The sequence below is a fragment of the Phoca vitulina genome, unplaced genomic scaffold (genome assembly GCF_004348235.1).
Source record: "Phoca vitulina isolate PV1807 unplaced genomic scaffold, GSC_HSeal_1.0 scaffold97, whole genome shotgun sequence".
Classification (NCBI taxonomy): Eukaryota; Metazoa; Chordata; class Mammalia; order Carnivora; family Phocidae; genus Phoca; species Phoca vitulina.
The window spans coordinates 2,519,276-2,535,637 of NW_022589800.1; the positions used below are offsets into that span (position 1 = coordinate 2,519,276).

Below are 16,362 nucleotides of genomic sequence, written 5' to 3' on the forward strand. Positions count from 1 at the left end.
ATCTGCCATCTGTCACAATAAGTTACACGCCCATCAGAACAAGGGGTTTAGGAGGACTCCTGCATGTATGTGTGTCACCCCAGGTGGTGAAGCTCCCCCAGAGTGAAGATCTCGGCTCACTCGTCTCTGACCGTCTATCCCTCAGGCCACCCATAGTGTATCATCGAAGTTCAACAACAACAGCACCAAAGGGCTGGCCGTGGTTGGGTCGCTCTGAACGTTCCAGCAGAAGGTGAGCCCTGAGAACATCGCTTTCCTTTTGCATGTCTGTTGCTTGCAGAGTTAGGAGGGACACGAATTGGCGTGTGATGCCTGCCTTGACCTTCTGCGTGGGGAGAAGGCAGGTGTGTACCTGGGGGCAGCAGGCACTGGGGGTTATGGTCATGCCGCCAGAAAGAAGACACCATGTGCAGGTCAAGGACAAGGCCGAAGACAGAGGCCAACCTGCCCACACCTGGATCTCGGGCTTCCAGCCTCCAGAACTGACTCCTGGGCCGGGTTCACAGTTAGCTGTGGGGCACCCTCATCTTCGAAGTGGCTGCCGGAGGTGCCGAGAGTTTAGTGCAGACCTCAGCTCATCCTCCTGGGTTCCACTCACTCTTGCAGGGTCCCAGGCCACCTGCCCTGTGGACGTGCAGCCGCCGCCTCAGACAGATGGGTGACCAGCCAGTCTCTCACCACAGTTACGCATCGCCAAATCCCTACCATACCACCTCTTACTGTATATATTGCCTGGTGCCCCTGTGTCTTTCCTTGAGGCCCAATGACACAGGAAGCATAGCTACCAAAGCTTTTGGAGAATCACTATGCTGAACTCCTGTCTTGAACGTCCCCCACCCAGGTAACTCGGTACAGGGGCTGCGCGTGCTCTGGAATGAGCAGGAGCTCTGAGCCACAAGGGTGGAAATTATGTGTCAGTGGCCTGTGGCTCGTGGGTCAGGGTCAGACAACCAGTGACAAAGAGTGTCGCTGCTGTGGATTCGCAACCTCTTGGGGAGCTTCTCGTGTGTAATCTGAAACCAGCCCCAAACTCTGAGGGCTGGGAGAGACCCGAGAAAGAGGCAGCCACTCCAGGTTGGCAGATGGCAGGTTTAATAAGCAAAGAAAACTTACTTGTGGGGCTTGTCCTGGGCATCTGGAAGATGAGGGGATCCCTGCATCTGCCCGGCAGCATCTTAGAAGTTTATATGGCGGTCCTAATGGGGCTCAGTCACAAATACCAGCAGATGGTCTCAGTGCCACATCCCTATCCCAAGGCTGTGTCCTCGGGGCAGCCTCTGGGAGCAGGAAAGGCAAGCAGAACCTACATTCCCAGGACAGAGGAGGGGATGAGGAGCCTCGATCGCCTGGCCCTGCTCACGAGTTAACCAGCGTCACATCTGTGTGATGACATTCCCCAACGCTCTACCCCTCGTGACCAGCATTTTTAATCTCACACCACCCCTCCTTCTGCAAGGTGCCCTGAGCCATCAGCAAGGGGTTTCACTAGCCTGGAGGTGGCACCTTTGGCGGCTCCCTGGCTCCGCTGGAGACAGATGCCTCAGCAGCAACACAAACATACACAAGAGAAAACGCTGATGAAGCCAACAATTGCCAAAATCAGTGACAACTTTCTCCACCAAGAGCCCCATGATCTGAACTACTGATTTGTCATGTCCCCTAGGCTGGGGGTTGGGTCACTCAGGGTGTTCATTTGTATCCTCATGCCATTCAATAAAGATGAAGCATTAGCTCACTCATCAGGCATAAAGACACGACATTCTGCTTGGATGATGGCAAAGGTGCCTCCCTGCGAGGCAGTAATATTGTCCAGGGGCATCTTATTCTGGAAGACAGCCTTTCTCATTAGAGTCATTTCAGTGTTCAGTAAGGACAGGGCTTGTTGGTTATCATTTAAGGCTTGCTGGGTGAATTTAGGAAGGGCTTCTATGTGTTCTATAATGTTCTCCAGGTCAATGGAGGGAACAAAGATGGTGGACAAATGTCGAATCAGTGGTAAACAGAACACTCCCCCAACACTGGCCTTGAGGAGAGGGAGGTTGGCAGTTTTAGGAACTTGACCTGGTTGTATATGCCATGCATGTTGGCTGGAAGAGGTAGCACTGGCAGGCATGAGGAGGCTGGGGGTGGGATATGCCAGACCAGGACCCCCACCTTCTCCTCTCTTCCAATGGTGCATGCTCCATTCTAGGTGTGGTGCATTTCAACAGGTCTGGCTTGCCACAGGACAGTGGGATCCCAAGGAGACTGAGTGGTTCCTCCTCACCCAAGAGTGGGCAGTAACTCACCCATCCCAGCAGGATGTCTGGCTGCAAATTCCAGCAGGTGACTCCTTTCCCAGGTGTGATGAGGCTTGGTGCTCTCACCAGCATGGCACATTGATCCATGGTGGGAGTGGGGGTAACGGCTGTTTCCTGTGATTTCCACACCTTTATGGTGTTGGGTGCCTCAGCAGGGGTCCCCAGTCTGGCATGGGGGGTAGCCGGTCCTTCTGGGTGATCATTCAAATGTATTAAAGCCTGGACAGGACTGTAGTCCATCCTGCCAAGGTGGTTTTACCTGTTGGTAATTTAATCTGCTGCATTAATATTCCATTCTTCCTTTCCATTAATCCTGCTGCTTGTGGATTATAGGTGAGATGGATCCTCCATTCAAAGTCAAGTTTGTTTGCCCGGGCTTGCACATCATGACCTTTGAAATGCACCCCCATCACTGTCTATTGGACAAGGGCATCCATACGTGGTGCTCAGCTCTCTAATCCCCTGATGATGGTGGCATGGAGATGGGAAAGCTTGGGTGAGGCCAGAACTGTTGTCTCACAAACCAAGACATATTTAGAACACTCATTTAGAGGGAGGGGGCTGATATAATCAATTTGCCAATTCCTCACAGTTTGGGAACTCTGGTGGATGGCCCAGACTCCTCTGGCAGTTGCCTTGGGTGCTCTTTAGAACACACAGAACATGCTCTTACCACATTAACCAGGTCATCTTATTTCAAGGGCAGGTGGCAGCCTTAGCAATAAGTCACCCCACCCAGGTACCATGGTAACCACTCTTTCTAGGCATCCAATCTGCTGTATCTACTAAAGGGTCAGTTGCTCAGGTTCGTTCCCAAGCGAGGGCCCTGACTGCCAGTGGTGCTAGTGCCTTATGAACCAGGACATGGAAGACAGTGAGGACCGCCTGAGGCTCTTCCAGGCACTCAAATGTCCCCCACACATCCTGATCCTGCAAGGGTCCACTCATGATTAACCATCCCTCCACCTTCCCATTGTCCAAGCCGCGGCATTTATCCCTCTAGAACAGCCCAACTGTCTGGGCGAAGGGCTAATGGCCAGGGCTCGTGAGTGATCACCAGCCAGACCGCTCTGAGCTCAGCCCACTGGCTGCTCTGGTTTGTTCCTGTTTTTATCCAGACGGTGTCAGTGTTGGGCTGACTAGTGACCACAGACCTCGTGGATGGATTGTCTCAGCAGGAATTTCCCTACTCCCTTGCTACAAGCTGCAGGGGCCAGCACAGGAATGGGGTGGGGACATCTGGGGGATCCGCATTCTCCACAGGGCCTAGTAGCACCGAATTTCTGGGGACAGTGAACTGGTGCGCAGGGCGCTCCTCTGTGGCAGACAGGAGTGTCGCTTAGTCACTAAGGGAATTTGAGCCATGGCAGAGGTGGGTTGCTGGAACATATTCTCACCCCACCCCTTGACAAGCAGGGAAGTTCTCACCATGATACACTGTCCTTTAGAGAGAGGCTCCAGCTGGAGGAACGCTGGGCCCACTGGTAGGAGCAGCGCTCTATAGGGTTATTGGGCTTCTGCTCCTTCCAGAGCTGGACCAAAAGTCCTAGGGCACTGTCCCCTTCGTTGTCTCTGCCACAATGCCCAACCCATGCCTTCCAGAGTCACAAACACTTCTAACTCTAATGGCAGCTCTGCTTGGAAGATGCAGGGAAGGAAGGGGCAGAGATGCAGGTCTGAACTGTTGTTCAGGTTTTAAGGCTGACCAACACAGGGCTAAGTTGTCAGTCTATCTGTTTAGGTGGGGTCTCCACCTAAATGAGGCCAAACCACATTTGCTTCCAGGTTATTTTTACCAGACACTTACTAGCCTCTTGCCTTTCTGAGGTCCTTCTCTGTCCCAGGTCTTTCCATTCCTGGGATTTGTCAGTCTTCCCAGATCAGCAATGATTGCCCAACATCATAAGTGTCCTGCCCCAGGACTGGGCTCAGCATGGATGTCAGGGTCCCACACCAGGTGCTGGGATGGACTGGAGAATCTTGGCTTTCATTGCTGCAGTGGATGTGGCCCAGAAGAGCCATCACCTCCCCACCGCCACTCCCCACAGGTCAACCAGTGGTCACAGCCTCTTGATCCTCCAATAACTGCCTCATGGCACTGGGTCCTGGGGCCACTGCCAACCTCACAGGAGTAGTTCCCAGAATGTTCTGTGGTCAGAGAGAGGTTGAAGGATGCTCCTCCAAGAGATGCTGCTATGCTCCCCAGAGTGACATGCTTGTGATACAGGATTGTGGGAGAGCCTCTTTAGACCTTGTGGTGAAGCTCTGCCATGTCCCCCATGTCATTCTGGACCCCAGGGCTGAGGGCTATGACAGAACGCAACCCTGGACACGACAGAGACAAAGGAGCCATCAGAGGAGGCCCGTGCTGTCCATCTCTCCACCTACCCAAGAAGGTTAGGCTAGGTCAACAGTCAGCTCTTAATATGCAACATCTCACAGTCCTGACTTTGCACCCAGAAGGATCTGTTAGATCCTTCGGCCTGTTAGAAGGAACTCTGGACACCATTCTTCTATACAACCATCCGGAGCCCTGGATGTCCATAGATTTCACACGGCAGTCTTGCTGGTGCCTTCAATATCCTCCTTCCTGTCACCATACGTAAGAGCAGCAGCACCAAGGAGCTAGCCTATAACAGCCCACCACATCAAGTAGCTAACTGAGATCTGTAGGACCGGGTCCTCTGGGTCCTCACTGAAATGTTCTCATTACCCCCTGGGGACACTGACCTTAGTTTGGGAATTGCTGGTTGAGATGAATGTTTCCACACTTATCGCAAGCCCAAATGTGTCTCCATGACACTGTTTACTATTCCGTCTCCCTCCTGTAATGCTCCAGGTTTGTGAACTGTGGCTCCCAGTTGTTTTCCACGTGGTGTCAGGGACCACTCCTCATGGCCTCTGTGGACCAGTATGATGCCTTATGGAACAGAGAATGTGACCACATTTCCTGTGATTAGATGCCAGAGGGCTGGAGAATTGGTTTGGCTCTGAGGTAGGACAGTGAGCAACCACTGCAGATGTTTCAGGTGGTCTCCCCCAAGAGGAGTAAAGGGGAGAATCATTTGCCAGGTCAAAAGCTACCATGGCAGGTACTAAGAGTAAGCTGACTTGCTCTATCTACCAAACAGGCCAGACACCTATGATGAATGGGGATGTGGGAGGACTCACCACCCTGCCTCTCTCCAATTAATCTACAAATTCAGTAAAATCCCAATAAAAATCCCATTTGGACAGTTTGAGCCATTCAATATACTTACTCTAAAATTTTTACAGAATATCCATTCATCTGTTGAAGGGCATCTCGGCTCTTTCCACAGTTTGGCTATTGCAGACATTGCTGCTATGAACATTGGGGTACATGTGACCCTTCTTTTCCCTATATCTGTGTCTTTGGGGTAAATACCCAGTAGTGCAATTGCTGGGTCATAGGGTAGCTCTATTTTTAATTTCCTGAGGCACCTCCACACTGTTTTCCAAAGTGGCTGGGCCAACTTGCATTCCCACCAACAGTGTAAGAGGGTTCCCCTTTCTCCACAACCTCTCCAACATTAGTTGTTTCTTGCCTTGTCAATTTTTGCCATTCTAACTGGTGTAAGGTGGTATCTCAGTGTGGTTTTGATTTGAATTTCCCTGATGGCTCATGATGATGAACATTTTTTCATGTGTCTGTTAGCCATTTGTATGTCTTCTTTGGAGAAGTGTCTGTTCCTGTCTTCTGCCCATTTTTTGACTTGATTATTTGTTTTTTGGGTGTTGAGTTTGAGAAGTTCTTTATAGATTTTGGATATCAGCCCTTTATCTGTAGTGTCATTTGCAAATATCTTCTCCCATTCTGTGGGTTGCCTCTTTGTTTTGTTGACTGTTTCCTTTGCTGTGCACAAGCTTTTTATCTTGATAAAGTCCCAAAAGTTCATTTTTGCTTTTGTTTCCCTAGCTTTGGAGATGTATCTTGAAAGAAGTTGCTGTGGCCGATGTCAAAGAGGTTACTGCCTATGTTCTCCTCTAGGATTTTGATGTGGTCCATATATACTATGGAATATTACTCAGCCATCAGAAAGGATGAATACCCAACTTTTACATCAACATGGATGGGACTGGAGGAGATTATGCTAAGTGAAATAAGTCAAGCAGAGAAAGACAAGTGTCATATGGTTTCACTTATTTGTGGAACATAAGGAATAGCATGGAGGACATTAGGAGAAGGAAGGGAAAAATGAAGGGGGGAAATCAGAGGGGGAGATGAACCATGAGAGACTATGGAATCTGAGAAACAAACTGAGGGTTTTAGAGGGGAGGGGTGTGGGGGGATGGGTTAGCCTGGTGATGGGTATTAAGGAGGGCACGTACTGCATGGAGCACTGGGTGTTATACGAAAACAGTGAATCGTGGATCACTACATCAAAAACTAATGATGTACTGTATGGTGACTAACATAACATAATAAAATAAATAAAATTTTTATAGAATAATAAAAATCTATAAAAGACTTCAGTAAACATTTTTGACAAAAATAACTTTGATAAAGAAAAACAATGAGGGGTCTTATGTTATCAGGTATTAATATATATTAGAAGGCCAGAGCAATAAAAGCAGTATAATATATGTGCAAAATCAAGCAAAACAATGGAACAAAATAGAGAGATCATAAGTAGGCCCCATGTATGGATGGAAACTGAAAGTTGACACCACAAAATAATGGGAATGCATGGCCTGTTCAGTATATAATGTTAGGAAAACTGGCTTACTCTCTGGAGAAAAAAAAAAAATTGGATCTATACCTAATATCAAATGTAAAGGTAGGCTCTGAAAGACCTAATCCATAAAAACCAAATTATAAAATCAAGGGAAGATAATCTAGGAGGTTTTCATTGTGACTTTGGGGTTGGGAAAGACTTCTTAAACACAAATTAAAAGATGAAAAATTAATGAATTTGCATGAAAACAAAAAATCCTGCTCAATAAAAGACCATTTGGACAAAGCTGATGGGCAACAGAATGGGAGGTAACACTTGCAAAGTCTAGAACAAGCAAAGGACTTATTTTTTTTAAAGATTATTTATTTAAGAGAGAGAATGAGAGAGAGAGAGCACATGAGAGGAGAGAGGGCCAGAGGGAGAAGCAGACTTCCTGCTGAGCAGGGAGCCCGATGCGGGACTCGATCCTGGGACTCCAGGATCACGACCTGAGCCGAAGGCAGTTGCTCAACCAACTGAGCCATGCAGGCGCCCCGCAAAGGACTTATTTAAAGAAAGCAGTAGCTCATGGATATTAACTAGAAAAAGAAAAAATAATATTAAGGAAATGGGCAGTTATTTCACAGAAGAGGAAGTCCCCCAAACCCTTACTTACTAGTAATTAGAAAAATGGAACCAACAACACCATGAGATCTCTCTTTATGTCCATTGGGTTGGCAAAATTTAAACACTAAATAATGCCAAGGCAAACCTTGAGTCCCACTCCTGGGTATGTATCCAGAGAAATTCTCACACGGTCCAAGGCAGGACAGGAAAGAGGGGTTTGTTGGAGTTTGTCAGTTTGAAGTAGCGATAGTTGGGGGTAATGTAAGTGTCCATTGCTGGGGGATCGGATAAGGAAAGGGTGTTGGAACAATGTGCAGAAGTTAGGAACAGTGGACTAGGTGTACACACAACAAGATGGATAGATGAGAAGAGAGCACCACGTGAAAGATGGTGCCATACCTTATGTAAATAAAAAATTTAGGTTCACAGAAAATCATGCATTTCAATGAAGGGAACTCCCCAGACACATTAGAATGGTTGGAGGCTGGAGCAAGGGGGTAGAAGCTAAAGATACAGACTATAAATAAAGAAAACTGGAGAAAGTTGGTGTGGCCAGCACCGGGAGTGAGCCCTAAGGGAGGGACTCTGTACCTGAGCTACAAAATGAAGAGGAAGGAAAACAACACAACAAAAAAGGAATGAAGCATTAGGAAGAGAAAATGTAATGTAGGATAAACGTGTCATAAAACAAAGGGAATTTTGTATTTGGTGCAAAACCAAAGCTCAGCCCTGCATTCTGAACATTACACGCAAGGGACATGCAGAGAGGGAAGTGGCTCGGAAAATCAGAAGTAGAAGAACCACAGAAGCTCATCGAGGAAGGAGCCTGAGGGGCAGCGGAAGAGAAGAGCCTGCTGTGGATGGGGAAACTCTGAGCTCTCGAACCTCTGGAGTTCAAGACCACAGTGTCCACACGCTGACCTGTGGGCCGCAGGAGGTGGAAACAGACCAGCGCAGGGAGAAGCCTGTGGGTCCACCACAGATGAGGTAGATAAAGATAAGGATGCATGAGATCCGAACAATGGGATGAGGACAGAGACCCTCAGGAGTTTATGCCGAACTCTCAATCCTGGGGACAGAGAAGTCACTTTCTGTTAAGAACTTGTAGATGATCTATAAAAACTGATCGTGTCTGAGGTCCCCAAGGAAACCTTTAAAAATCATAAAGGTAATTTAAGTTATTTTAAAAATCACACAATGAGGGGAAAATCCTTTCGTGAGGCACTTTTTTTTTTTAAACCCTGCTTTAAATCAGCTTTGAGGTCAAAGAAGAAAAAAATAAAATTGATGTTGTAGACCAGAGAATAACAGTAATCGAAACACTGCATAAGAAACTGACACAGCCTTGATATCAAAGCTTTCCACAGAAAGAATCAAAAGCTACAGACAAACCCTCATTACAAATATCTATGCAAAATCCCCCATAAGATGCCATCATATGGAAATCAGCGGGGAATTAATATACATCACAGGCAGGGAGAGTTGTGAGAATTGTTCACTATTAGGGCATCTATTAAAGTAATTCACTGTATTATGTTAAAGGATAACAGAAAGATATTTTCAAAATTCAACGTCTACTTCAGATTAAACAGTAAATAAAATTCTTATTAATTTTGGATAGAAGGTAATTTCTTGATGTTATAAGTGCATATATCTTAAATTAAAAGCCAGCATCATGGCTAATGGTGAAACACACAGCATAGCAGTTACATTTGGGAACAGAACAAGGATGCCTCTTATCCTCACGGGTACTTGACATTGTTCTGGAAAATCTGGCCAGTGCTTTTGGGGAGAGAAGGAAACACGTGCTCTACCATACAAGCAGAAGGAAGCGGGACTGTCCCATCTGCAGATAGGACCATATGCCCGGAGACCTGAGGAGAGTAAATGACACTTAGCGACGACAAGAGAATTCTGTGTGAGCCAGGTCCACAATCAGCTGGTAAAACCCAGTAATTCATGACGTCTAGGGGGTGTCTGGGTGGTGCAGTCTGTTAAGTTTCCGACTTTTGATTTCAGCTCAGGTCACAATCTCAGGGTCGTGGGATCAAGCCCCGAGTCCGGCTCCATGCTCAGCCAGGAGTCTGCTGGAGATTCTCTCTCTCCCTCTCTCCCTCTGCCCCTCCTACTGCTCGTGCTCTCTTTCTCTCTCAAATAGATAAAAAATTTTTTTAAATAAAACAAACATCTAGGAAATATGATGGGCTAAAAATTCTATACAATGGGTTCAGTAGTTTAAAAAGTCTAAAAATAAAATTGACAAGAAATAGGTAGAACTTAAAAGATAAAAAAAAAAATTAGACTCTAATGACAGATCTAAACAAAGCCAGAATAAATGGTGTGATATAGTTTGGCCTTGGGCTGGAAGATTACATTGTAAAAATACCAAATCCTCCTAAAGGTAACTTATTATTTCTGCAATCACAGTTAAAATACCAATAAATCTTCTGAAGCTTTACTAACAATATAAGGAGCTAACATGTAGAACCTAGCCCATAATACGGGCTCAGTAATTATTTATCAACATAGGTAACTAGTCTGGAATATATATATATATATATATATGTTTTATGTCCAATTTTCTTCTCCTGATATCCACCCAGATTCAAAACTTAGTTACTAATGTCTAAAAGGAACCACCCACTCAAATGTTTGTTGAGACTTGGCATTAGTAAAGTTGAGGGGCTCGCAGGGCAGGTTGCCACCTAAAGCATGTGGTTTCTTCCTTCCCTTCACTCTGCACACCCGGACGCAAACCCAATCAAGGTACGCAGCAAAACAAAGGGTACTTTTGAATCAGGATTCTCCTTCTTGAGAGGGCGGTCTTAGCTTAAAACCTGCGCACACGCACACGCACACGCAGGTCTGTAAAATGTGTGTTGACATTGTATGGTTAAATTTAATAAGCAGTATAGTGATACTAGTTTACAGTACAATAAAGTCAAAAGTATACCATCATTCAAATATACTCATATGTTCATAAAAATGCTTTAGAAGAATCAGCATATTAACAGCAGTTACTTCCAAATATTAGAATCCTGGCTGATTCTTTTCTTTTTTGTCTAATGTGTTTTATATTTGTAATTTAAGAAAGTGTTTTAAAAAGAAATTTTTTAAAAGTTAGTTTCTTCCCAGGACACTTAGAATGGAAATGAAGGGACGCCTGGGTGGCTCAGTTGGTTGAGTGTTTGACTCTTGATTTCGGTTCAGGTTGTGATCTCAGGGTTGTGAGATCAAGCCCCACGTCGGGCTCTTTGGTCAGCATGGAGTCTGCTTGAGATTCTCTCCCTCTGCCCCTGTCCCTCCTCGAACTTGCTCTCTCTTTCTCTCTAAAATAAATAAATCTTTAAAAAAGAAAAAGGACGGAAATGAAATGCCCACATTTCTAGCAGATATAGGGCCCATCTCCTTTGTTCTGTCCTCAGGGGCAGCTACGTCTCTCCAGGGAGACAGCACTGGGATCTCCAAAGATCTTTGGGAAGACACTGGAAAATCTGGGCCAGGGTGTCACCAAGTTTGGCTCCTCTGGGAGTTGGATATGTCCCCAAATACAGGTGGGGCTGAGGCCCTGGGGTAGGAGGCATTTTGGAGTCCTGCTGAGGGGCTTTGGGAACCACAGGTGAAGGGTTCAAGTCCATCCAGCGCTGGGGGCCACCCAGGCCTGAGAGGCCCAAAGGGAGAAAACCTGCCAGTCTTCAAGAAAAACGAGGCAAGAATGCTGCAGAGAAAAGTAAAAAGGTGGTAAGGAGGGGACGGTCCAGGAAGAGATTGTCCAGACAAATCAGGGGGTCTCCCCAGAGAAGTGAGGCCCAGAGTAAGGAAGAAGGCCAGCCCGAGCCCCAGCCCCACCTTCCAGGTGAGACTGTCCCAGATCTGCAGTCTGGAGCACGCCCAGGACTCCTTCCAGACAGAAGGTCTTTATAAGTGGTGAGTATTTGGTCAGTCCCAGTTCCATGCGGACGCTGGACCAGTCACTGGCCCACTTCTCTGACAGAGATCATGAGCGTCAGAGAAGTTTGCTACTTATATGGCTGGTGAGTGGGGGAGACAGGCCTGAAGCCCCGCACAGCTGACCCCAATCTGGGTCCCTCCCCATACCCAGCGCTGATGCCGTGTCGCTGAACGAGCCGCAGGCCTTCACAGGCTTCTGACGCTGGGCGTCGGTCCAGTGGTTCTGAAGACCTTCTCTCCACAGGACTCCCCGACCCTGGTCCCCGACTCCCGGCCTGAGGATTGGGGTGCTCCACCAGAGCGGGGGCTGGGATTGGGCAAGTGGTCCCACTGGCCTCCACCCAGGCGCAAGCTCTGTGGAGGCTTTGGGATCTGTGCCAGGCTTTCTGGACTTTACCTCCGCCCTCAGGGAGCTCTGTCCTTGACGGTTTGTGGCCTGGTTTCCTGATGGACCCAGAGTCCTTCCGACTTCCCTCCCGCCTTCCAGGGTCCGTGTCCCATTGGAATCCCAGGTTGGAAACAGCACCCGGATCTTCCCCAGCCCGCATGCCTCCGATTCTGGGATCGATTCTGATGAGCAGAGTTGTTTCGGGGAGAGGCCTCAGAAGAGCTGATGGGATCGCAGAGCAATATGAGCAGTGTGGCCCGGATTAAAATCACTCAAGTCCTGGAATTCTGAGGCCTCATAATCATTTCCCTGGTGTTATGCCCCAACTCACAGCCACAAAAGCATCAGTGCTCTGTCTTCCTGAGATGGCAGATACAGGCTAATAATAGAACGCACAGGAGAGTCCTTCACGACCCTGGACTAACCTCACATAAACTCTGGTGCTGTCCTGACCACTCTCCCACAGAGAAGGAGGGACAGCTCTGAAGGAGGGACAGCTGTGGTGAACAGTGAGGTGACCTGGAGGTGGCCATGCAGAGAGTGGGGAGAAGGTTCTCAGAGCTGGATGGCCGGTTCCCACCCCAGGCCCTGCCCTCACCTACCTTCCCACACTGCACCTGCATCCTCACTGTGATCACAGTCAAAGGTCTCAACCTGCTCACATTCAGCCAGCATCCTCGGTCCCGTTGCAAGGGCCACTTGAAGAAACACGGACGGGTCTTCCTCTGCCAATGGCAGGTACAGCAGGCCTGCAGGGGTGTGCTTGGCCGCTCCGCAGACCGGCTCCCGGCACACCACGGCCACGTCCTTCATGTCCCAGCCGTCGTCACACACGGTGCCCCAGCTACCGTCCCGTTCCATCTCCACCCGCCCTTCACAGCGGTGGGGACCATTTGTCAAGTGGACTTTGGATGGGGCTCTGCAAACAAGAGGGGTCGGAGCACACTCAGAAATGTGGGAGGGAAACAGGAGAAGCTGTTTGGTGGGGGTGGTGTGGGGGGGGTAGAGGGCTTGCTGACATAGGGAATCCGTCTCCCAAGGGCAGCCCCCACCTAAAGAGCCCTGGGAAAAGCAGCCCTGCATTCTGAAGACAAAGGAATGTAGGGACATAGGGATTTATGCTTTGATTCTCAGGAGCTCAGAAAGATCTCAGAAAAGCAGAGAGAAGGCTAGAACTAGGTCTTCCCTAGAGATGGAGCCTGGGGACTCCAGCATTCCGGTGGACTGAGCTGCCCGGCTTCTTCTGAGAGCTGCTTCACACCCCACTGGTGACCTCACCCATCCCAAGGCTGCTCCTTCTGCAGGGGGGCAAACACGCCACAGGGTCAACCTGCGCTCTGTACATTTCTTTGTTTGCTTTTCCAAACTGGAGTGATTTGTAAGGAGGCTTTTCTGGAGGGTCTCCAGCAGAGAGGAAGGATGGAGCCCAAAGCTGTCAGTGACCAGCCTCCCTTCTGAGAACAAAAATGATGGAGAGACACAACAGAAAGAGGGGTGGCAAAGGACAGGACCCTAAGAGCCAGCCACGCACTAAGCCACGTCCAGTCCCCAACTCTCCCACCTGCTGCACTTGTGGTTTTTTCTGGCTCAAGCCAGTTTGTATGGCATTTCTATCCTTTGCAACCAAAGTGCCCCATCTGACATGGTCAGTTACCAACTTCACAGCAGAGCCCCTGCAGAAATAGTAAACCTGGAAGAATGACAGGTAGCATATGAATGTGATTCTCAGAAACTCACAGATTGAAAAGACGAAGCGTATATAAGGCGCCATGGAGACTGACTAGATAAGCAACCAGCTTCATCGGATAGAAAAATAAACACCAAACTTTGTATATCAAACAGAAAATTCACATTCTTTTCAAATTCCATATAGAAGGGCGTCTGAGTAGCTCGGTCAGTTAATGATCTGACTCTTGGTTTCAGTTCAGGTCATGATCTCAGGGTCATGGGATCAAGCCCCATGTCGGACTTTGTGCTCAGTGGGGTGTCTGCCTGAGGATTCACCCTCTCCCTCTGCCATTCCCCCGCTCGCACTCACTCTCAAATAAATAATAAAAATTTTTAAAATAAATAAATAAAATAAAATAAAATTGCATATATAGCATTTACAAAAATGACAACTGTGTGTTAGGCCATAAAAACATTTTTAGGAAGTTCCCCAAAGTAAAAGTCATGCATCTATATACTTTAATCAAGTTTAACCACAAGGACAAAGAAAAAATCTATAAGAAATTAATGAACTAAAGGATAAAAGTGAAATCTATTCATAAGGAATTGTAAGTCTCCAGTTACAAAAGAAATGAAAACCCATATTCCACATAATTTAGAAATTAAACAAATGAAAATGTTAGACATTGAAACTTATACGGGGAGATGCAAGCAGTACTTAGAAGAAACATGTGTTTTAGATGCATTTACTACATGCAAATAAAGATGAAGAGTAAATAAGCATTTACTTGAGAAGTTAAGGAAGGAGTAACATAAAATAAGCCTAAAGCAAAAAGGAAGAAAACATACTGAAGGTGAGGGAGAAGATGAACTAGAACTAAATGAACTAGAAAACCAAAACCCAAATAGATTTGAGTTATAAAAGTGCACCTGAGTCTCGAGAAAGAGCCATAACATAGACCCTCGTGGGCCAGTCTGATTCAGAAGGAAGTCACGCAAACGGAACAAAGGATAGAAAAATTGGAAAGACTAATAAGAAAGCAGATCTGACGCTGGGAGTCAAGATCTCACAGGCTTGGGAAGTCCTTGCGGCTGATTCCAGAGACGTTTCAAGTAGCAGGTGAGTCCAACACAAAACCGTTTAAAACAAAACTGCTGCAGACACGGTGACCACGCAGTGCTTCTGAAATCATACCTATGAGGCTAACCTCTCCCTGACACCAAACCCAGAAAGTCACGTAGCTACTGCCCACGAGGACATGGTGACTAAGAAGGGCTCGGCAGGAACCCGATGACTTCCCAGAGGAGGACTCCTGTAATGCACATCTCTACAGTGATGCGTTAGAGGGGACACGTGGTGTGACCACCGCGATGCTTCCCGACCCCAGCCTCCAGCTCCACCTTGGGCCAGCGGCAGAGCGACCTAGGAGAGGTACCGAATCTAAATCTCATTTCCTCGTTAGTAAAATGAGCGTTGTTATGGAGGTTGAGTTTGGATCCCGGAATTTGTTCATGGTTTTTCCATCGTTTCCTGAGTATTGACGAGGCCAGTTGGGGCGGGGTGGGCGGGGGTCTGCAGAGATCGGCAGGGTGGGCGGGGTGAAGGCCCCTGCAGAGCACAGTCCCGAGAGCTGAAGACCAGTTTCCTGACCACAGGATCACCCAGCGCAAAAGACGCTTGGCATAACTGCAGCTGGTCCTCTAGAAGGAGATACGGACATGTCCTACCTGTGATGCTGAGTGGTACCGCCTCGCTGCGCTGGGCCCCCAGGCCATTGTTGGCTTCACAGGAGTAGTTTCCAGAATGTTCTGGGGTCAGAGAGAGGTTGAAGGACACTCTTCCTCCAGAGGGGGCCGAGCTGCTCCCCAGGGTGATATCCTCGTGATAAAACCGGTACTGGATTGGGGGAGAGCTGCTCTGGGCCTCACAGCGAAGCTCCACCACGTCCCCCACCACGTCCCGGGTCCCGGGATTCCTGAGGGTGAGGACGGGGCAGGACGCTGGGACTGAGGGAGACAGGGCCAACGTCAGAGAGTGTCTCTCCTGCTGGACGGCCTTACAGCCCACTCTGTCCTTGTCCCAGGTCCTTGCAGGGTCCCTCCAGCCCATGAGGGATGCCTTGTGTCCCTTTGTCCCCCTCCTCTAGCTCATCTGTCACTGTCACCACCACCTCACAGATCTCCTGCCGTGTTCACATGGCTTCTTAACCACTTCATGGCCCGTCCCTCATCATCCTTGGCACATCCTCACTGCCACAGAGGGAGACTGCTGCAATCACTGGCTGATTTGGAGAGTGCTGCTCACCTGTGATGGTGATGTTCAGGGCCCCGCTGCGGGCCAGGCCGTGGCCATTGTCTGCCGTGCAGTAGTAGCGCCCCACATGGCTCCCCCCGACGGCAGGGATCTCCAGCTCTGCTCTCCGAGAACACTGGCGCTTGCTCCCCACACTCTCCCCCATGTCCTCTCTGTGCCAGAAGAACGTGGTGTCCCCTGTGTCTTCAGCCACGGAGCAGATGAGGACCAGACGCTCGCCTGCAAGCACCTGTCCCCCCTGGGGCTGGGTCTCCAGGAGCACTGCCGACACCGGGACACCTGCGTGAACGAGACAGGGCAGGTGAAGCCAGGTGAGGCCAGGTGAGGGCAGGTGAGGGCAGGTGAGGGCAGATGAGGGCAGGTGAGGCCAGGTGAGGCCAGATGAGGCCAAGTGAGGGCAGGTGAGGCCAGGTGAGGCCAGGTGAGGCCAGGTGAGGG

At 48.6% G+C, this 16,362-nt stretch overlaps 1 protein-coding gene across 1 annotated transcript in view; it reads right to left on the reverse strand.

Annotated features, from left to right (window-relative positions):
• Nucleotides 1–3,566: 3,566 nt before the first annotated feature.
• LOC116627468 (Fc receptor-like protein 2) overlaps nucleotides 3,567–16,362 on the reverse strand; it is a 16,428-nt gene continuing 3,632 nt past the window's right edge. The window contains exons 2-6 of the mRNA XM_032397230.1: nucleotides 15,916–16,203; nucleotides 15,339–15,617; nucleotides 12,545–12,814; nucleotides 4,552–4,625; nucleotides 3,567–3,617 (exon numbers count right to left, since the gene is read on the reverse strand). Coding sequence (XP_032253121.1) covers nucleotides 3,567–3,617; nucleotides 4,552–4,625; nucleotides 12,545–12,814; nucleotides 15,339–15,617; nucleotides 15,916–16,203 — 962 coding nt within the window. The remainder of the gene's footprint in view (nucleotides 3,618–4,551; nucleotides 4,626–12,544; nucleotides 12,815–15,338; nucleotides 15,618–15,915; nucleotides 16,204–16,362) is intronic.